The 23665-nt window shown below is 38.5% G+C and overlaps 1 protein-coding gene across 6 annotated transcripts in view; it reads right to left on the bottom strand.

Annotated features, from left to right (window-relative positions):
* Positions 1-23665, bottom strand: part of EMB2771 (E3 ubiquitin ligase) — an 86283-nt gene that overhangs the window by 56861 nt on the left and 5757 nt on the right. For 5 of the 6 annotated variants that reach the window (XR_014340922.1, XM_082888523.1, XM_082888521.1 and 2 more), the window contains exons 2-8: positions 14677-14740; positions 13883-13967; positions 12413-12702; positions 12198-12303; positions 11944-12104; positions 5687-5874; positions 5531-5600 (exon numbers count right to left, since the gene is read on the bottom strand). Coding sequence is in view for 5 of the 6 variants with exons in the window: in XM_082888523.1 (XP_082744649.1) it covers positions 5531-5600; positions 5687-5874; positions 11944-12104; positions 12198-12303; positions 12413-12702; positions 13883-13967; positions 14677-14740 (964 nt within the window). In the remaining variant the exon portion in view is untranslated. Of the gene's footprint in view, positions 1-5530; positions 5601-5686; positions 5875-11943; positions 12105-12197; positions 12304-12412; positions 12703-13882; positions 13968-14101; positions 14199-14676; positions 14741-23665 lie in introns of those variants that run through there. The other variant, XM_082888524.1, reaches the window with a different exon arrangement.

Below are 23665 nucleotides of genomic sequence, written 5' to 3' on the forward strand. Positions count from 1 at the left end.
AGTTTTGAAACAGAGAAAACACCTCACTTTTATCTTTCATCAAATAGACCCAAAAAGCCCTGGAACAATCATCTATGAAGATAACAAACTATTTGTGACCGGTTACAAACACAAAACAAAAGGGACCCCATATATTAGAATGAATCAAAGAAAAGGGAACTGAACTTTTATGAAGTGAAGGAGCAAAAGAGACCCTATGTTGTTTTCCAAGTTGGCAAGATTCATATTGAAAATCTGACACATTATTTTTCTCAAAAACAAATAAAAATAAATGCATAAGTAATAAAAAAGAGGGGTGTCCTAAGCGACAGTGCCACAGCCAAATGTCTTCCTCAGTGAATGGTAACTGAATAGATGAATGAGCTAGCTTGCCTGTCTGATCTAGAATGTAAAGCCCATATTCCTCTCTACCACTGCCAATCCTCTTCCTAGTGATAAGGTCTTGAAAAAGACAATGATCAGGAAAAAATGTCACGCTACAACTTAAGTCATGAGTTATACGACTCCAAGATAAAAGATTAACACTGAAATTGAGAACATGGAGGACAGAAGACAAAGAAAGGGAAGATATGGCATGAATTAAACCTTTTCCTGACACAGACGAAATGGTACCATCAACAATACGCACTTTTTCCTGACTTGAGGTGGAGTTATACTCTGAAAATAAATTAAAGGAGCCAGGCATATGGTCGGAAGCACCAGAATCAATAATCCATGGTACAGACGTATGAGATAGCAATGCACATGGGAATGAAGCTGTAAGAACCTGAATTTTTAGACAACTAATTAGTTAATTAATAGTGATTATTAAGCTATTAAATTATAATGTTACAATATTAATAGCACCATAATTAATACCAATATTAAATTCTTTTAAATAAATTTTTTTGTCTTGCTGTGATTAAATTTCTATATCAAAATACAGTTGTGGAAACTAAATGAGTTAAATAAATAGTAACTGAATTAATCAGAAGATAGTGGGGAGCAAAATATCTAGGGACTAGGTTATATATATTTATTCAATTGATTTAAAAAAAAAAAAATCAAATCAAATCAAATCAAAATTTATTTTGGGAAGAGAAAGTCAACCCAAGCATGCCAAGCACGCCTTTGCTTGCTGCCACTCTATGCTCACATGCATAGATGGCCAATTGCAAGACCTTGCCAAAGCAGCCACGATATGCAGCAGCTGTAAGCTACCCTATTAGGTGGTATTTCCTAAGCCCAAAAGAGAAATAAAGTAAAACTAAAGTGATAATAATAATAATAGTAATAATAATAATAAATTTGGCCTCAAACTCCTACATTTAGGAGCATTCTTCAGCAGTCCCTTGCACACACATACGTAACTAAGCAAACAAGAGGGAGAGAGGGAGAGAAAGCAAGAGAGGAAGGAGAGAAGAGAGGAGTAAAAGGGCTCAATACTTGAGAATTTTTTTACTTTATTGAGGTAAAGAAATACTCAACCCTACCCTTCCTTAGATGTTTTCTTAAACCTACACATTAGAAATATGCAAGAGTGCATATTGATAATACACAAATGCTCAATGCATGTTACATTTGGCTAGAAGGATAATCTCATGATTATGTGATTTCTGTCCTTTTTACAAATATGGGTTAAGTGGTTTAGCTAATGATCTTGCTCTTTATGTGATCTAGTATTCTCCATTGTTGAATCAATCTCGCATGTTTATGAATTTATGTTTACTCTTCATCAATATTAATTTTTGTAATCACTAATGAAAGTAAATATGAAGGATTAGAGTTTCACACGGGAATAATAATAAGAAACATTTTTTTTGTCTTGCATGTGATTCATGGTGGACACAAAGTGTGTTTTTTGCAAAACTAATAAACTTCCAGCAAAAACAGGTTTTAATCCGTTTTGAATAAACCCTAAACAAACTCATGAGAACACTTTCATAAAATTCGAAACTACTAGAGTTAGTTTAGCATGTTTTCATGACACTAGAATATTGAAAAAAATTATTTGACAACGTTTTCATGGCCTGAATATATTTTTAACCTCATTGCTGTTTGGAGGCAGCAGCAACGCTGACTTTACCAGGTCACCGTTTATTCCACAAAATGAATTTTCAAGTGATTCAAATTGGAAAAGTTAGATTTTTAAGTTACCTTTCAAACGCCGCTGATTTCATAATTTTTTTCTAAGTATTGAGAGAGAAACACCAATTTTTCCAAAAGGTGACAGAATCTGTCCAGTTTTCTTATAAAAATCATTTGACCATCTTCGGCTGGTTTTCAGCCTTCGCACTCTTCTGGAAATATGTTCTAAACTCAAAAATTTAGCAAACTGTTCTGACCATGCCTATTTTTAACACCGTTTGAGGCCCCTTTTTATTTTTCAAACCCGGATCACCTGTGCTGGAGGTGAATGTAACTCACTGTCCCAGCAAACCAGTTTTCTTCCAAAAATTATTCCTCCATTTTAAAATCGTTTTTAGCCCTAGTATTCTTCTCGAAATATTTTCCTAACTCGATGAACTAACACCAGTTAAAATATTATAATGGTTGAACATCGTTTGGTATGGATTTCATATTTTTTTTGTTTGACCATACAGTGCTGAAAGGAAATGTATGTGAATTCTTAAGAAATCTTGTGCTGACTCCTAAGACACTCTATCACATTTATTTTGGTTGCCATATATGATTGTGTTGTGCTATATAAACATTATATCACTGTGATTCTCGAACTAAAACTCACACATGCATAAAAATGTGAATTCAACGAAGTAAAGAAATACGAAATTAAACTGATGATACATTAAAAATTTAAAAGTGACGGGGCGAGCTCGGTTTAGAATCTTGCGCAATGAGTTGCGAACCCTAACATGGCACGGGAAGGTATTTCGGCTCTTATCGGTGTAGGCGATATAAGGTTGGTGGTGCGGGTGTCACAACATAGACCGTTCCCTTGGGGCAGACCATGATGTCACGACTCGAGTACGTAACCCTAGTGCGCGGGCATCATTGGTAGTTATAGCAAGTAACATTGAATATTTGACCAAGGGAGAGTCAGAATTGCCCGTGGCCATTGCTCAGCGGTTGAGTGGAAATAGTGCTACGCGGGAAGTTACTTAAATTTATCTGATAAACTAAATCTATGGGAATTTAAAAAGAAACGCGTGCATTTTCCTTATGATGAATCACTATTTCCGTTCGCCATTTTATTTACTTATTTATTTATCTATTGTTATTATTTTAATTGTTGGCATTCTTGTCATGCTTATTAAATGCTACATGTTATTCTGTTACTACGCATTATTCATTAATTGTAAATATTATTATCGAGGTGGGTATTTTCGGGTTGTAGTCTATTACTGAGCTCGTCACTCATTGGCATTCTCGTTGCCCTGGCGTTTTATGCCAGGTACTGAAGAAAACGAAAGAAACACCGAGGCCTTGCAAGGTGACATTCAGCCTTAGTTAGCTTGAAGAGTCCCCAAATTCCACGAACCATTTCTTATATTTCCTAGTTTTCTCTAGTTTTTCTTTCGTAATTGTTCTATTTTCTTTTTGTGTACCGAGACTAAATTTTAAGTTTTATTAGAATTATAATTTGAAAACTTTAAATTTTGGGTTGTTAATTAATGGATATTAGTGATGTTTGGTGGCAACATTGATTTTAAGTTCTAAATCTTATTATGATGTCCAAAAAAAAATTTGGGGCGTCACAGAAGCCAAGTTACCTGAATTGGCAAAGGAAGAAAAAGGTGCACCTATAGCAAAAAAAGAGGCTCGACGGTCTAACAAGGGGCGAAGAGCAATCTCAAAATCCAAGGCAGGCAATCCCGAAACATCAGCAGCTAGTGAGACAACTAGAGATGAAGGTGGTGGCTCAACCGTGTCGGAAAGATGCGCCCGTGTATTGGCCCCTCGGCCTCTCGACTGACCAGACCGACCCCCGCGAGTACCAGGACGGTCTCCTCAGCCACCAGAAGGGGTGCCATGCAGCTTCCAACAAGTTTCTCTGGTGTGGCGAGGTCTACGGCTGTAGTTACAGTAAAGCTGATCCTTCTCAGAGGAGGGACGAGAACCACAAGCCATTCCATCTCGAGGAGGGGTAGAAACCAAGGCGGAGCGATCACTAGTGACAAGAGAAAGCATAGCAGAGTGGCGACTTTCCTCATTTTACACAAAAGCAAAGGCTTCCTGAAGAGAAGGAAGCACATCCATGCTAAGGACTCGGCTTCGAACAGGATCATACTCTACATTCAGGCCTTCCAAGAACATGAAGACCCGCTCGTGCGCTACAAATGTCCGGTAACCAGCAGAATCGGTGGGACATCCAAGCTTGTAATCCTAAAGGTGATCAAGACGATTCCATCCATTGCTAAGGAAGGTAAAATACTTGAGGATAATCATCTCACCTTGCACCGACCGCTTAATGGAGTGACATAACTCGAAAGCCTGTGAGAAGTTCCCTTTCCTGGAATAAGTAGTAGCTACGGCCTCCCAAATATCCTAGGCAGTGTCCATAGACAAGTAACCCTCTACAATCTCCAAAACCATAGAATGGATCAACCAACCCATAATTAGAGAATTAGTGATCTCCCACTAGCCATAATGAGGGTCAGTAATATTGGGTGCATGAACCCTTCCATCCACATATCCCATCTTCCCTCTGCTTTTCAAAAAAATAGTCAGATTCTACGACCACGCGAGGAAATTTCAACCATTAAATAGAGAGGTGGTAATTTTAAGGCCAGGATTGAGGTTATCAGTCATAGGAGAAGGGATAACCGAACTCACGCCCTGAGATGGTTGAGAGGTAGTAGACTCACTAGTCAAATCTGCCATGGAGACTCTACTCACTAGTCCTCAATCACAAAGTCAATCACAAACCCGAAAGATGAGAGTGGAGGAACCATGATAAGAAAAGCATAAAGAATTTAAGAAGCCAATTTTATTTTATTTTTTTCCTGGTTGTGTTTTAAAAGAGAAGTAAAAGGGTGTTGACTATCCAACCAAGACAGATGAAGACTAAGGCAGGAGGCAAACCGACACTCAGAGATGCTGACCGGAGTCACGCATACCAGAGACGCTGTCGACAAGGGCCACGAAGGCCAAGGGGACTGTCGACAGGCCCCTAGATAGTCAAAGGGACTACCGATAGGCCCTTAGGGACTCAGAGAAGCTGCCGACGGCCTGGGCAAGGCTGACAAAGGTGTGGTTTGGACTGTCGAAGGATCGACGGTGGCTATCTGAGGGTCTACAGTGGATGTCGGGTCTCCTGGACTCAAGACAAGGCTGCCGGTAGAGGTAAGGAGGGATAGGCTAGGGTTGAGGCTCTGATACCATGAACGTTTAGAGAAGACAAAAGGTTAGGGAATGAGTTAGACTTCATTCCCTTTTATATTGATAATACTGAGTATAGTATAAGGAAACACAATCACACAATCACGTATTTCCGATTCTTACTTAATTCCTATTCTAACATAATTCCTATTCTAACAACTTATAAGTGGAGACAGCCTAATAATGTTGATTAAAGAATCAAACAACTTACATAAAGAAGAAGGGCATTTTCTGATGTCAAAGCCATGATGTCTACGCATGGCAGCAGTCCCACTTTCACTCTGAATAAGAAAAAGTAAAGGAGTCATGTTCAAAAGATCACTGAGCAACTAGCAAACACAAGAACAAAGAAACAAAGTTACTCTACCTCGGACAAGTTACAATAACAGGTGCTGCAGCAACTGCTGGTACACTCCAACTCATGTCAGGTTTTATGTCATAGAGAATCTCACTATTTATCTCTACACTCTGCAGCCTCACTGACAACAACTCTTTTTGTTCTTGGAGAAGTAAACAAATAATAGGTGTAGCATCATCATCAGTTGCCAAAAATACCTGATAACATCATTTGAGGGCAGGAGTCAAAAGAGAATGAAAATGAATAATGAGACCAAATATTGGAATGACAAAGGTTCAACAGAAAATAGTACAACAGAAATCAGATCAAGCAAATGTCAGACACATCAAGGACATGTGTGTCTTGTGTTCGGACACACAATAATAAGACACGTTTAGAGTTTTATTATAATTTAAGAAAGTTGGTTTGGTGATCAAAATATAGTATTTGGAAACAAGAGAGTAGAAATTACACATATATATATATATATATATATTTAAAAAAAAGGACAAACAAAACCTTTCTCCTAAATTCTTAAATTTTACTTTTTTCTAGTTTCAATGTTCTTTATCACTTGGGTGCTGAATGCAGGAATCCTATTTCAGTTTTCAGTTCCAGCTAGTGCCACGTTTTATGCTCCATCACATGCAGGGCATCATGATTTTTACCACCACCTCTAACCCACATTCCTATACTCCATCAAGTCATTGTAGCATTTTCAATGAGTAGCACAGCACAATTTAACTAAAAAATAGCTTAAATTCAACACATTTGCCCAGAACTTAAAACCTTGGAAAAGTGAATTGAGATGTAATACAAATTTGCTATAGGGGCTGCTGGAAATTTGTGATAATGTATATAATAATATGATAGTGGTAGATAGTGGTAATATATAATATGTAAGTGGCATATAATGGGTTATAATGATGTTTGTAATATCTCCTATATAAGGAGTGTCATTTGGTCTTGTAAGATAAGAAGTTTTGAATATAACAGAAATATATTCCTTCTTCCTCATATTTTCGGAGTTCTTCTTCCTCATATTTTCTAAGTTGGTATCAGAGCCACAAAAAACACAGCAGCCCTAAAACCGTCATAGCCATGTCGGAAGTCACGTCTGAAACCACTTCAACCCCTGCCGCTGCCATTCCGGTGAAAACGTCCAACTCTCACTCTGTCCAAATCACCACCATTCGCCTAAATGGTGATAATTTTCTCCGCTGGTCACAATCTGTCCGGATGTATATCCGTGGGCAAGGAAAGATCGGTTACATCACTGGTGACAAGAAGGCTCCTGCTGTTAATGATCCGCTGTTCGACAGTTGGGACGCTGAAAACTCCATGGTTATGACATGGTTGGTCAATTCCATGGAGGAGGATATAAGCTCTAATTACATGTGCTATACTACTGCACAAGAATTGTGGGATAATGTTAGTCAGATGTATTCTGACCTAGGAAATCAATCTCAAGTTTTCGAATTAACTTTGAAGTTGGGAGAGATTCGTCAAGGAGATGATTCCGTCACCAAATATTTCAATTCATTGAAAAGGTTGTGGCAGGATCTTGACATCTTCAACACATACGAATGGAAATCGGTTGACGACTGCAACCACCACAAGAAAACTGTGGAAGACAGCCGTATTTACAAGTTTCTTGCCGGCCTCAACATTGAGTTCGATGAAGTGCGAGGAAGAATTATTGGCAGACCTCCTCTCCCATCCATTGGCGAAGTATTTGCCGAAGTCAGAAGGGAAGAGAGCCGAAGGAGCGTCATGCTTAAGAAAAAAGGTACTGGTGAATCAATTGAAATTTCTGCTTTAATTAGCGATGCTGCGGCCAACAAGGCTGCAAATTACCAGCGCAGGTTTGATGATAAGCCACGGGTCTGGTGTGATTTTTGCAACAAGCCTCGCCATACACGCGAAACGTGTTGGAAGATCCATGGCAAACCTGTCAACTGGAAAAGCAGCAAACAAGGAGAGAAGAATCGTGGCTTTCCTACCGCTAATGAAGCCGATTCAGGTCCCTTCAACAAACAGCAGATTGATCAACTCTTAAAGCTGATAAAATCCAACTCCTCATCCGGTACTCCTAGTGTTTTGTTGGCACAAACAGGTAGAAATCCTAAAGCCTTCTCTTGCCTAAACTTCTCTCCGTGGATCATAGATTCCGGTGCCTCCGATCACATGACTAGTTTTTCCCATTTATTTAGTACCTATTTCCCTTGTTCTGGTCATGACAAAATCAGAATAGCCGATGGTAGTTTTTCACCTATTGCAGGAAAAGGATTTATTAAACTAACTGAGAAAATTAATCTCAATGCTGTTCTTCACGTCCCCAACTTAGCCTGTAATCTTTTGTCTGTCAGTAAACTATCTAAGGATTCTAATTGTCGTGTTACATTTTTTGAATCCCATTGTGAATTTCAGGACCAGAACTCGGGGATGATGATTGGGCGTGCTAGGATGCTTGAAGGTCTTTACTACTTTGATGAAGTACCTGCTAGTAATAAAAAAGCTCAGAGCTTTAATAGTACTAGTTCAATCTCTGTTCAAGAAAAAATAATGCTATGGCACTATAGGCTGGGACATCCTAGTTTTCTTTATCTGAAACATTTATTTCTGGAATTATTTAAAGGGATTGATTGTTCTTCTTTTCATTGTGAAAGTTGCATTTTTGCAAAATTTCATCGCTCTACTTATTTGCCAAAACCTTACCAGGCTTCCAAACCTTTTTATTTGATTCATAGTGATGTTTGGGGCCCTTCTAAAATCACTACTCTTTCTGGTAAAAAATGGTTTGTTACATTTATTGATGACCATACCCGCATATGTTGGATTTATTTGATGAATAAAAAATCTGACGTGAAAAATTTATTCACAAATTTTTACAATATGATTGAAAACCAATTTCAAACCAAAATTGGTATTTTACATTCTGATAATGGAACAGAATATTTCAATGAGCAGTTGGGTGAGTTTTTGGAAAAAAAGGGAATTTTTCATCAATCTACATGTCGGGATACCCCTCAACAAAATGGCATTGCAGAACGAAAAAATAAACATCTACTTGAAGTAGCACGTGCTATAATGTTTTACATGCATGTTCCTAAATATTTATGGGGTGAAGCAATTTTAACAGCCTCTTATTTGATAAACAGGATGCCTACAAAGGTGTTAACATACAAAACACCTTTTGATTGTCTCAAAACTTTTTTTCCTGACACGAGGTTGTTTTCTGATTTACCCGCCAAAGTTTTTGGATGTACTGCCTATGTTCATGTTCCCAGTCAATTTCGTTCAAAACTTGACCCCCGTGCTATCAAATGTGTTTTTTTGGGTTATTCCTCAAACAAAAAGGGGTATAAGTGTTTCGATCCTCAAACCAAGAAATTTCATGTGAGTATGGATGTGTCATTTGTGAAAACAAAATCCTATTTCCCCAACACTTCTCTTCAGGGGGAGACAAGTGGAGTAGAAGACCGTTTTTGGGATGTTTCTATCCCGCTCCCCAATGTCATTTATCCTACACAAAAACCACATCTGTCTGATAATGATCACTTAGGAGAACCAAGTTCTATAGTGCCTAGTCAAGAAGATTCTTGTTTAGGGGGAGAAGTACTACAAAATGATCTAAATCCTGAGCTTCAGGTTTATACTAGGAAGCGATTTCATCTGAGGAATAATGACCCGAATGTCCATCCTAATGACCCGAATGTCCACCCGAGTTCTGGCATCGAAATTTTAGGTCATCCTATTCCTTCTATTTCTGACCTTGATGTTCCTATCGCAATTAGGAAAGGTGTCCGAAATTGCATTAAACATCCTATTGCAAATTACCTCTCCTATAAAAGACTGTCTAAAAACCATAGAGCTTTCACATCTAGGATTTCACACTTGTTTGTTCCAAGGAATATACAGGAAGCATTGGATGATCCGAATTGGAAATTAGCAGTCATGGAGGAGATGAATGCTTTAAGGAGAAGTGGTACTTGGGAGATAGTTGATCTACCCAAAGACAAGAAAACAGTTGGGTGTAAATAGGTGTTTACGATAAAATGTAACGCAGATGGAAGCGTTGAGAGATACAAGGCGAGACTGGTGGCTAAAGGCTTCACTCAAACTTATGGGATCGACTATCAGGAGACGTTTGCTCCTGTTGCTAAAATAAATTCCATCAGAGTACTATTATCTCTTGCAGTAAATTCAGATTGGCCTCTACATCAACTTGACATTAAAAATGCATTTCTCAATGGTGATCTTGAAGAGGAGGTGTTCATGAGCCTACCGCCGGGATTTGAGCAGAGACTTGGAAGCGACAGAGTATGCAGATTGAACAAGTCATTATACGGACTCAAACAATCACCAAGAGCGTGGTTTGAACGCTTTGGGAAGGTAGTTATCAGTTGTGGCTTCTCGCAGAGTCAAGCAGATCACACAATATTTTATAAACATTCAAAAAACAGTAAAATTGCAATTTTGATTGTTTATGTTGATGACATCATTTTAACTGGTAATGATGAAGCAGAGTTAGCAGCCCTCAAAGAGAAACTCGCAAAAGAATTTCACATTAAGGATCTGGGAGCCCTCAAGTATTTCCTCGGAATGGAATTTGCAAGATCCAAGGAAGGTATATTCGTTAAACAGAGAAAATATGTTCTTGATCTCCTTGGAGAAACAGGTATGCTTGGTTGTAAGATGGTGGAGACTCCGATCGAGCCTAACTTGAAGTTACAAGCTGCTAAGGCTGAAGAAGTCAAAGAGAGGGAACAATATCAGCGACTTGTAGGGAAATTGATTTACTTGTCTCATACGCGGCCTGATATTGCCTTTGCAGTCAGCATGGTAAGTCAGTTCATGCACTCACCAGGGGCAGAGCACTTTGAGGCCGTTTATAAGATCTTAAGATATTTGAAAGGAACTCCAGGGAGAGGCTTACTGTTCAAGAAACATGGGCATCTTCAAGTTGAAGTATACACAGATGCAGACTGGGCAGGAAGTGTTACAGACAGGAGATCAACATCCGGATACTGCTCCTTTGTAGGTGGGAACCTAGTTACATGGCGGAGTAAAAAACAGAATGTGGTAGCTAGAAGTAATGCAGAAGCAGAGTTCAGAGCTGTTGCCCATGGAATCTGTGAAGTAATGTGGATTAAAAGAATTCTTGAAGAATTAAAGCTTTCTCACCCGACACCTATGAAGGTCTATTGTGACAACAAAGCAGCTATATCTATAGCTCATAATCCAGTTCTACATGATCGCACAAAACATATAGAAGTGGATAAACATTTCATCAAGGAGAAAATCAATGCTGGCATAATCTGTATGACCTACCTTCCAACAGGTGAACAATTAGCTGATGTGCTAACAAAGGGACTACACAAGAAGCAATTTGATAAGCTGACTAGCAAGCTGGCTATGGAAGATATCTTCAAACCAGCTTGAGGGGGAGTGCTGGAAATTTGTGATAATGTATATAATATGATAGTGGTGTTGGTGAAGGATAGTGGCATGTATAGAATATGATAGTGGTGTTGGTGGTAGATAGTGGCATGTATATAATATGATAGTGGTGTTGGTGAAGGATAGTGGCATGTATAGAATATGATAGTGGTGTTGGTGGTAGATAGTGGCATGTATATAATATGATAGTGGTAGATAGTGGTAATATATAATATGTAAGTGGCATATAATGGGTTATAATGATGTTTGTAATATCTCCTATATAAGGAGTGTCATTTGGTCTTGTAAGATAAGAAGTTTTGAATATAACAGAAATATATTCCTTCTTCCTCATATTTTCGGAGTTCTTCTTCCTCATATTTTCTAAGTGGGGCATTAGTCCCCACATCATTTAAAATTGCATATTCATTTATATATATTCCTTGAAAAAATTGCACCATGAAAAACAACAGAACATGAAAGATAAGATGAAAAGATTTCTGAATGATGGAGATCTTGACATTTGTAGAAATATAATGTAAAGAGAAATAGAGAATTGTATTATTGATTGATTGTATGTTGATATTTTCTGTCTATTACAAATCTATTACAAAATGGTTCCTTATATAGATGTAGGTGTAGTAGATGGTGTGTAGTGGATGGTGATAGTGGTGTAGTGGGTTAGGTTTAGTGGAGTAGGTGAGGTGGTAGTGGTGTAGTGGGTTAGGTTTAGTGGAGTAGGTGAGGTGGTAGTGGTGGTAGGTGATGGTAAATTCTAACAACATTCCAAACCCAAAGTTCATCAAAAAGACAGACATTAAAGAAAAGGATAATAAGTCGAGCACCTCACTAGCAGCTGTCTGGGAACCCTTGCCCTGCCATATCCTTCTGAAGGAGAACTGTTTTGGTAACACCCCAGAAGGAACTACATCGGATGATTTAGAATTTCCCATTTCAAGGTTAGAGTTAACAACTTCCACAACCCACAGAGAGTGTTGCATTTTCCCTGCCAATAAAATTATATAATGAATTTGATTCTTTCCTTGGGTTAGAGGGGGGAGGAGCTTACATTAGTCAAAAGCAAATAAATAGAAGAAACCTTTATTAAATGATGCCATCAGAGGAATACGATCACTAGTCCAAATCGTTCTTTCGTCAAATTCCCTCATTATGCTCACCTTTCCCCTTTCCTCAATATGAGTTACCTGAGAAAATCATGGAATGAGAAGCCATATGAGCTCAGAAACAAGAAAATAAGCAGCCATGAATAAACATGAAGATAAATACAAAACCAAAAGGAAGTATTATGCATACCTGAGGCTCTTCCAGCAGATCCTTCAAAATCAGATGCGAGGAGACTGAAGCTTCATCTCCCTTAATAATACAATCAAATATGCACGGTGAAGTATAATTATGTTGAGCACTGTCTCCAATGTCTCCTTTTGGACGGAATAATATATCACGAGCACTTGATGGCGGGCTTGACAATGGAAAAGGAGCATATGTTGGTAAACTCCCCTCAGTTGCCTGTTGGAGGAGTAAACCAAATGGAAGAGGCCATATTGATGTGACAATACGGGGAAGAAGAATTGATACTTCTTCACCTGTACATAGTAGCATGATATTTCCAATCAACAAATTAGCATTAACATAAATATTAAAAAAAAAAATGAGAACAAAATGATAAAGAAAAAATAAAGTTAAATTTGCTTTCACGAAAATCAATCATCTTGAATCTGGCTAAGGGTGTCGGCATTTGGTTTCCAGCTGAACAGGAAAGGGGAAGGCTGGGGACATACAATAAGAGACACTGATAGTGCAAACTGAGAACACAAATATTTGAACTCTTTTCTACAAAGTACATTGGCCGTTCCATATTTTGAATAAAGTACAAAGGTTGTAATATTCAAACCTGGATGACTAATGATGCTTGAACTACCTAGCACTTGAGGTTGTGTGACCTAAAAGTGGACAGTCACAACGCTGCCCTCTAGTTCGTGAGTTCGTGGATGCAAGGCAGAAATTGTGTCACTTCTCAATTTGACTAGGTCAAAAATTGTGAATTTAACCACATCAATCACAAACTTGACTTTTTCAGCCACAAGCCCACTCCTTGTGCATATTTTGCATCATGCTTATTTTTTAAATCCCTGTTGTCCCACCTACACTATCTTTTAGTGCTTATGGATAAAAATTTTCATTGTTTTAGCACCATACCATTTGTTGCCCAAAAGATTAATTGTTTTGCTGGAGTGAGGATTGGCACTGGGTCACTTTTCTTGAGAAAGAACTACTGATCAATCATCATATTGTTTTGTAAGGCTTTGTGACAGTTTTTAATCAACCTCTTCCAATGTCCAAAAGTACACATGCATCAACTCTTCAGATATGCCTGGACTACATGAGATTTTTCATATTGTCACTCTCACTTTGGCACTTGCACCCACTCTGCACATATGTATCCTACAGAGCTACAAAAATGGAAACCCATGTAACCCATCCAAACCTTATGTTGATACTGACATCATGAAAAGTACTTACAGGAGAGCATATCACCAAAGGGTAGCAAATTTTCAGGTGTAAATGAAAAATCAGTGGCCAAGTCATTTAATGTCAAAACAAAATTATAAACAAGAAAAATGTCCAACTGCCTAAAAATTGCAAAATAATATTTAAAAAAGAAAAGGAAATAGAAGAACAAGTAAATATCATAATTCAAATTATGACATAAAATGCAAATTGTGGAGGGAAAAAAAATGTAAGAAGAGATAATGAACTACTCACCTGTTGTATTATAGATTGTCAAACTATCACTTTGTAGAACACAAAGTGATGCCTCAGACATATCACCCATAGGACACCAGCATGCCTAGAATTTGAATTAAAATATTTGTGAAAATGATTGAACTTGGTAAAATCAAACAATGATTTAAAAGAAAGTATAATATATAAGATAGACATATTGATGAGGATAATTAATCAAGTTTTTTAACAGAGACAAACTGTATAATTACATTCTATGACAAATACATCCAATTCAAGCCACAGACCTCTGTATCTTTGAAAGACAAGCACTGCTGCAACCCAGCCACAGACTTGACTAGATGGAATTAAATCACCCATAAGATCGTGAAGTAAGAGATAAACCCACAAAAGTAATCAGACATATCACTCTTCCATACAAAAACCAAACCGTTTGGTGACTGCAAAACTGGAATAACCATACTCCCAAAAACAATTTTGTTTGTAGCAATAACATAACAGTCACTCCATTCGGTATTACAACTTTTTTTCCTGTTAATTTGGAAGCTTAACTGAACAAGAAGAGGAAAGGACTGGAAAAATGACTCCACACACTTGACGTAAAGTACAAAGAGATGTAGATGTTAGAAAGGGAAAAGATTAACCCAGACAGCTAATAATTACACTGTCACAGTTCTGTAATGCACCCAAAACTTTTATATGAGATTAAAAAAATCTATAAAGAAGCAAAACTGTCGGTGTATGCTATCATCTACCAAGTTTTATTATGAAAGGAAAAGAGGTAAGAAACTTTAGTTACTGCAAAGTAGAAGTACCATAATCACTGAGGAGGGCAAGGTGAACCTCTTATACACTCGTGAACCCGTACTCCATATTATCCTGTGGCGAAGTTCAAAATTGAATTAATAACAAATCCAGAAATATAATGAACTATTTGATTCAAACTTGGAAACCAAAGTAAATTGTTTATATATTATATTAAATCAAACCAAACCAAACCAAGCATTAAGTCCCTTCAAATGGGGTTGACTGCATGAATCCTTCTTCTCCACTCGACTCTATCTAAGATCATTTTGTTAGTCAAATTAAGGAGATTCATATATCTATTTATTACACTGGTCCACGACAATCTAGGTCTACCCCTTCCCCTAACACTACCATCATTGTATCGCACCTCTTCACTACTGTCTGTTTGAGAGAAAATTGACTTAGGATATGATCATGATATCACTCCCTTTTATATTAGTCAACCAAAAACTGTTACAAAGGAAGCCCTAAGGCCCTAATTAAGGAATCACAATATAATCTAAATAAGGAAACAAAAGAATGGAATGATTTTAGCAGTTATTCTAACACTCCCCCTCAAGCTCATGCAAAGATATCTCTCATGCCCAGCTTGCCAAGAATATCATGAAATGGTTTACTCCCTACTCCCTTGGTGAGAAAAACTGCAAGTTGTTCACCAGACTTCACAAATGGAGTACATATTGTGCCACTAGTGAGCTTTTCTTTGATGAAGTGACGATCAATCTCAACATACTTTGTCCTGTCATGTTGAACTGGATTGTGAGCTATATTGATGGCAACCTTATTATCACAATATAGCCGCATGGAGTCTTTTTGGTCAATTCTCAAATCATGCAACAACTTGATCCACAAGAGCTCACACACACACCTTGTGCCATAGCTCTAAACTCATCTTCTGAACTAGACCTAGTAACCACATTCTATTTCGTACCTCTCCAAGTAACCAAATTGCCTCTAACAAAGTTATAATACCTTGAAGTGGATCTCTTATCAGTTATTGATCCTGCCCAATCAGCATCTATATAAGTTTTCACACTAAGATGATCCTGTTTGGAAAAATAAAGACCTTTTCCAGGAGAAGATTTCAAGTATCTCAAAATTCTCATAATTGCCGCCAAGTGTATTTCATGAGAAACATGCATAAACTGACTAACCACACTAACGGCAATAGCAATATCAAAACAAGAATGGGATAAGAAAATGAGCTTACCCACTAGTCTTTGATAACTCCTCCTATCAACGGCTGCTCCCCCACTATCATCACAAAGTTTCTGATTAGGTTCCAGTAATGTGTCACAGGCTTTACTTCCAACCATCCCTGTTTCCTTCAACAGGTCAAGGATATATTTTCTCTAACAGATGAAAATCCCATCTTTGGACCTAGCCACGTCAATCCCCAAAAAGTACTTTAGGTTCTCCAAGTCTTTGATTTCAAACTCACTAACCAAATACTTTTTCAACAAAGGGATTTCTTCTACATCATCTCCTATAAGTACTATGTCATCCACATATACAATGAGAGCTATAGTCTTGCCATGAAAGGAATGTTTAACAAACAGAGTATGATCAGCCTGACTCTGTTTGAAGCCGTATTTTAGCATTGCCTGAGTGAACCTCTCAAGCCAAGCCCTTGGGGATTGTTTGAAGCCATATAATGACTTCTGAAGTCGACACGCCTTACCTTTGGTTTGAAGAGTTTCAAAGCCAGGAGGAATGTCCATATATAACTCCTCTTCTAGGTCACCATGCAGGAAAGTATTCTTCACATCAAACTGACAAAATAGCCAATCCAAATTAGCTGCTAGATAAAGAAGTACTTTGATTGAATTCATCTTTGCAACTGGAGCAAATGTCTCTTGGTAATCCACCCCATAGGTCTGAATGAAATCCTTTGCCACAAGTCGAGCCTTATACCGCTCAATTGAACCATCTGCCTTGTGCTTCATAGTATACACCCATTTGCACCCCACAAGTCGTTAGTCCCTAGGTAACTCAATCAAATCCCAAATGTCATTCTTATGAAGTGCTTTCATTTCCTCCACCATGGCCAGTTTCCACTCAGGAATAGTAAGAGCATCCTGAAAATGATTAGGTATACTAACAGAGGAAAGTTTTGACACAAAGGCTTTATATGAAAGGGACAAATAAGAATAAGACACAAAGTTTGAAATAGGATGATGAGTACAAGATCTCACATCCTTTCTCTTTGCAATGGATATATCTAGATCAGTAGACTCAGATTCAGAGGTAGTAATATAAGGAGTTTCAGGGTTACTTGGACCTTCATCAGAAAAAGGAGATGGCAATTTTGATCAGAAGTGGTCTCTTGTATCCAAGTAATTTGTTGCCTTTCTTAATCCCAAACATAGACTTGCCCTTCTTTGTTCTTGACAACATCGGACTCTTATTGCTAGTAATAGGTACCACTAGTGGCGGTACTGGGCCAGGGATGATAAAAGCAATAGGAATCTCTTCACTCCAAGACTCCTCCTGAAGAGGTGACTGGGACACTAGGCTAAGCAAGAAATAGAAGTGAGACTCAAAGAAGATGATATCCATGGACACAAACCATTTACGAGAGGAAGGATGATGACACTTGTACCCCTTTTAGGTGGGAGAATAACCCAAGAACACACATTTGAGAGAACGAGGATCCAACTTACCCCGAGAAAGAGAATGATTGTGAACAAAACATATACAGCCAAAGGTTTTTGGGGAAATAGAAAATAGAGACTCAGATCCAAAAAGAACTTGGAGAGGGGCTCTTTTTGTAAGACTTGTGTAGGAAGACGGTTAATGAGGTATGCAGCGGTGAGAACAGCTTCAGCCCAATAGGCCCGAGGTACGCCTATAGAAAAACACATACAGCGAGCCATATCAAGAAGATGACGATTCTTGCGCTTAGCAACCCCATTCTATTGAGGGGTGTCAGTGCAAGATGTTTGATGGATAATACCATGACTGGAAAAATATTTCGCCAACCCAGAATCAATGTACTCACCTCCATTATCAGAATGAAATATTTTTACAACCGCCCCAAATTGGGTACTAACCATCTTATGGAAGTTTTGAAACATAGAGAAAACCTCACTTTTGTCTTTCATGAGGTACACCCAAGTAGCATGAGATCTATAAACCTAACAAACCATCTATAACCCTTCATTGACATCACACGAGCTGGGCCCCAAACATCTGAATGAATTAAGAAAAAAAAGAACCGAACTTTTATTAGTACTAGGAGCAAAAGAAGCTCGGTGTTATTTGCCAAGTTGGCAGGACTCACAATAAACCTCAAAGACTTTATGTTTGATAAAAACAGAAGGAAATAAATGTCTAAGTAATAAAATAGATGGATGTCCTAGATGCCGATGCCACACCTATAAATCTGCATTGGTGTCAGGAGTTTGGATGGAATGATAAGCCAGCTGGTCAGTCTGATCGAGGATATAGAGGCCATTTTCTGTTCTACCACTGCCAATCGTTTTCTTCGTGATAAGATCCTTAAAAAGACAAGAATCAGGGAAAAAAGTTACGCTACAGTTCAAATCACGAGTAAGACGACTTAACGACAATAGGTTAACAGAAAAATAGGAACATGTAAAACAGAAGACAAAGGTAGAGGAGTGGCACGGATTAAGCCTTTCCCGGAGACAGAAGAAATAGTACCATCAGCTATCCTAACTTTATCCTGACCAGAGGCTGGTGTATAGTCTAAAAAGAGATCAGAAAACCCAAACATATGATCTGAGGCACCCGAATCAATAATCCATGGCAAAGCCTTATTGGGATAGAAAAGCACTAGAAGATGTGGCTAAGTTACCTGAACAAGCAAACGAATAAGAGGCAGAAGATGCATCTGGAGGAACAGAAGACCGGTGATCAAACAGATTGCATAGAGCATCCTCAAGCTCAGAAGATGACATACCAGAGACCAGATCAGAAGTCTGCATAACCGAAGCTAAATCATGTGTCTCTACAACACTGGACTAATGAGCACGAGAGTGAGACCCACGTCCTCTCGACTGACTAGAACGACCGCCTTTATGACCAGAGCGATCCCCACGACCCCCTGATGGAGTACCATGAAGTTTCCAACAAGTCTCACAGGTATGCCTCAGTCGACGACAGTAATCACAGAACAAATTATCCTTCCCGGAAGAATGAGAGGAAAGAAATGACAAGCCAATTCCATCTCGAGAAGGTACAAAAAGTAATGTTGAACGGTCTATAGGAGGCGATGGTAACATAGCAAACCAACGACTCTCTTCATTCTGGACATAAGCAAAGGCCTCCTGAAGAGATGGAAGAACATCCATGCCAAGGACACGACTTTGGACCAAATCAAACTCCACATTGAGGCCTTCCAGAAACTTGAAAACTCTCTCCTGGGTAAGAAACTTCCGATAATCAACTGAGTCAACTGTGCAGATAGACACTTAGAAAATATGAAGAAGAAGAACTCCAAAAATATGAGGAAGAAGGAATATATTTCTGTTATATTCAAAACTTCTTATCTTACAAGACCAAATGACACTCCTTATATAGGAGATATTACAAACATCATCATAACCCATTATATGCCACTTACATATTATATATTACCACTATCTACCACTATCATATTATATACATGCCACTATCTACCACCAACACCACTATCATATTCTATACATGCCACTATCTACAACCAACACCACTATCATATTCTATACATACCACTATCTACCACCAACACCACTATCATATTCTATACATGCCACTATCTACCACCAACACCACTATCATATTATATGCATGAACACAATTTCCAGCACTCCCCCTCAAGCTGGTTTGAAGATATCTTCCATAGCCAGCTTGCTAGTCAGCTTATCAAATTGCTTCTTGTGTAGTCCCTTCGTTAGCACATCAGCTAATTGTTCACCTGTTGGAAGGTAGGTCATACAGATTATGCCAGCATTGATTTTCTCCTTGATGAAATGTTTATCCACTTCTATATGTTTTGTGCGATCATGTAGAACTGGATTATGAGCTATAGATATAGCTGCTTTGTTGTCACAATAGACCTTCATAGGTGTCGGGTGAGAAAGCTTTAATTCTTCAAGAATTCTTTTAATCCACATTACTTCACAGATTCCATGGACAACAGCTCTGAACTCTGCTTCTGCACTACTTCTAGCTACCACATTCTGTTTTTTACTCCGCCATGTAACTAGGTTCCCACCTACAAAGGAGCAGTATCCGGATGTTGATCTCCTGTCTGTAACACTTCCTGCCCAGTCTGCATCTGTGTATACTTCAACTTGAAGATGTCCATGTTTCTTGAATAGTAAGCCTCTCCCTGGAGTTCCTTTCAAATATCTTAAGATCTTATAAACGGCCTCAAAGTGCTCTGCCCCTGGTGAGTGCATGAACTGACTTACCATGCTGACTGCAAAGGCAATATCAGGCCGCGTATGAGACAAGTAAATCAATTTCCCTACAAGTCGCTGATATTGTTCTCTCTCTTTGACTTCTTCAGCCTTAGCAGCTTGTAACTTCAAGTTAGGCTCGATCGGAGTCTCCGCCATCTTACAACCAAGCATACCTGTTTCTCCAAGGAGATCAAGAACATATTTTCTCTGATTAACGAATATACCTTCCTTGGATCTTGCAAATTCCATTCCGAGGAAATACTTGAGGGCTCCCAGATCCTTAATGTGAAATTCTTTTGCGAGTTTCTCTTTGAGGGCTGCTAACTCTGCTTCATCATTACCAGTTAAAATGATGTCATCAACATAAACAATCAAAATTGCAATTTTACTGTTTTTTGAATGTTTATAAAATATTGTGTGATCTGCTTGACTCTGCGAGAAGCCACAACTGATAACTGCCTTCCCAAAGCGTTCAAACCACGCTCTTGGTGATTGTTTGAGTCCGTATAATGACTTGTTCAATCTGCATACTCTGTCACTTCCAAGTCTCTGCTCAAATCCCGGCGGTAGGCTCATGAACACCTCCTCTTCAAGATCACCATTGAGAAATGCATTTTTAATGTCAAGTTGATGTAGAGGCCAATCTAAATTTACTGCAAGAGATAACAGTACTCTGATGGAATTTTAGCAACAGGAGCAAACGTCTCCTGATAGTCGATCCCATAAGTTTGAGTGAAGCCTTTAGCTACCAGTCTCGCCTTGTATCTCTCAACGCTTCCATCTGCGTTACATTTTATCGTAAACACCCATTTACACCCAACTGTTTTCTTGTCTTTGGGTAGATCAACTATCTCCCAAGTACCACTTCTCCTTAAAGCATTCATCTCCTCCATGACTGCTAATTTCCAATTCGGATCATCCAATGCTTCCTGTATATTCCTTGGAACAAACAAGTGTGAAATCCTAGATGTGAAAGCTCTATGGTTTTTAGACAGTCTTTGATAGGAGAGGTAATTTGCAATAGGATGTTTAATGCAATTTCGGACACCTTTCCTAATTGCTATAGGTACATCAAGGTCGGAAATAGAAGGAATAGGATTACCTAAAATTTCGATGTCAGAACTCGGGTGGACATTCGGGTCATTAGGATGGACATTCGGGTCATTATTCCTCAGATGAAATCGCTTCCTAGTATAAACCTGAAGCTCAGGATTTAGATCATTTTGTAGTACTTCTCCCCCTAAACAAGAATCTTCTTGACTAGGCACCATAGAACTTGGTTCTCCTAAGTGATCATTATCAGACAGATGTGGTTTTTGTGTAGGATAAATGACATTGGGGAGCGGGATAGAAATATCCCAAAAACAGTCTTCTACTCCACTTGTCTCCCCCTGAAGAGAAGTGTTGGGGAAATAGGATTTTGTTTCCACAAATGACACATCCATACCCACATGAAATTTCTTGTTTTGAGGATCGAAGCACTTATACCCCTTTTTGTTTGAGGAATAACCCAAAAAAACACATTTTATAGCACGGGGGTCAAGTTTTGAACGAAATTGACTGGGAACATGAACATAGGCAGTACATCCAAAAACTTTGGCGGGTAAATCAGAAAACAACCTCGTGTCAGGAAAAAAAGTTGAGACAATCAAAAGGTGTTTTGTATGTTAACACCTTTGTAGGCATCCTGTTTATCAAATAAGAGGCTGTTAAAATTGCTTCACCCCATAAATATTTAGGAACATGCATGTAAAACATTATAGCACGTGCTACTTCAAGTAGATGTTTATTTTTTCGTTCTGCAATGCCATTTTGTTGAGGGGTATCCCGACATGTAGATTGATGAAAAATCCCATTTTTTTCCAAAAACTCACCCAACTGCTCATTGAAATATTCTGTTCCATTATCAGAATGTAAAATACCAATTTTGGTTTGAAATTGATTTTCAATCATATTGTAAAAATTTGTGAATAAATTTCTCACGTCAGATTTTTTATTCATCAAATAAATCCAACATAAGCGGGTATGGTCATCAATAAATGTAACAAACCATCTTTTACCAGAAAGAGTAGTGATTTTAGAAGGGCCCCAAACATCACTATGAATCAAATAAAAAGGTTTTGAAGCCTGATAAGGTTTTGGCAAATAAGTAGAGCGATGAAATTTTGCAAAAATGCAACTTTCACAATGAAAAGAAGAACAATCAATCCCTTTAAATAATTCTGGAAATAAATGTTTCAGATAAAGAAAACTAGGATGTCCTAGCCTATAGTGCCATAGCATTATTTTTTCTCGAACAGAGATTGAACTGGTACTATTAAAGCTCTGAGCTTTTTTATTACTAACAGGTACTTCATCAAAGTAGTAAAGACCTTCAAGCATCCTAACACGCCCAATCATCATCCCCGAGTTCTGGTCCTGAAATTCACAATGGGATTCAAAAAATGTAACACGACAATTAGAATCCTTAGATAGTTTACTGACAGACAAAAGGTTACAGGCTAAGTTGGGGACGTGAAGAACAGCATTGAGATTAATTTTCTCAGTTAGTTTAATAAATCCTTTTCCTGCAATAGGTGAAAAACTACCATCGGCTATTCTGATTTTGTCATGACCAGAACAAGGGAAATAGGTACTAAATAAATGGGAAAAACTAGTCATGTGATCGGAGGCACCGGAATCTATGATCCACGGAGAGAAGTTTAGGCAAGAGAAGGTTTTAGGATTTCTACCTGTTTGTGCCAACAAAACACTAGGAGTACCGGTTGAGGAGTTGGATTTTATCAGCTTTAAGAGTTGATCAATCTGCTCTTTGTTGAAGGGACCTGAATCGGCTTCATTAGCGGTAGGAAAGCCACGATTCTTCTCTCCTTGTTTGCTGCTTTTCCAGTTGGCAGGTTTGCCATGAATCTTCCAACACGTTTCGCGTGTATGGCGAGGCTTGTTGCAAAAATCACACCAGACCCGTGGCTTATCATCAAACCTGCGCTGGTAACTTGCAGCCTTGTTGGCCGCAGCATCACTAATTAAAGCAGAAATTTCAATTGATTCACCATTACCTTTTTTCTTAAGCATGACGCTCCTTCGGCTCTCTTCCCTTCTGACTTCGGCAAATACTTCGCCAATGGATGAGAGAGGAGGTCTGCCAATAATTCTTCCTCGCACTTCATCGAACTCAATGTTGAGGCCGGCAATAAACTTGTAAATACGGCTGTCTTCCACAGTTTTCTTGTGGTGGTTGCAGTCGTCAACCGATTTCCATTCGTATGTGTTGAAGATGTCAAGATCCTGCCACAACCTTTTCAACGAATTGAAATATTTGGTGACGGAATCATCTCCTTGACGAATCTCTCCCAATTTCAAAGTTAATTCGAAAACTTGAGATTGATTTCCTAGGTCAGAATACATCTGACTAACATTATCCCACAATTCTTGTGCAGTAGTATAGCACATGTAATTAGAGCTTATATCCTCCTCCATGGAATTGACCAACCATGTCATAACCATGGAGTTTTCAGCGTCCCAATTGTCGAACAGCGGATCATTCACAGCAGGAGCCTTCTTGTCACCAGTGATGTAACCGATC

This window comes from Camellia sinensis, chromosome 9 (assembly GCF_055761805.1).
Source record: "Camellia sinensis isolate YWXY chromosome 9, ASM5576180v1, whole genome shotgun sequence".
Classification (NCBI taxonomy): Eukaryota; Viridiplantae; Streptophyta; class Magnoliopsida; order Ericales; family Theaceae; genus Camellia; species Camellia sinensis.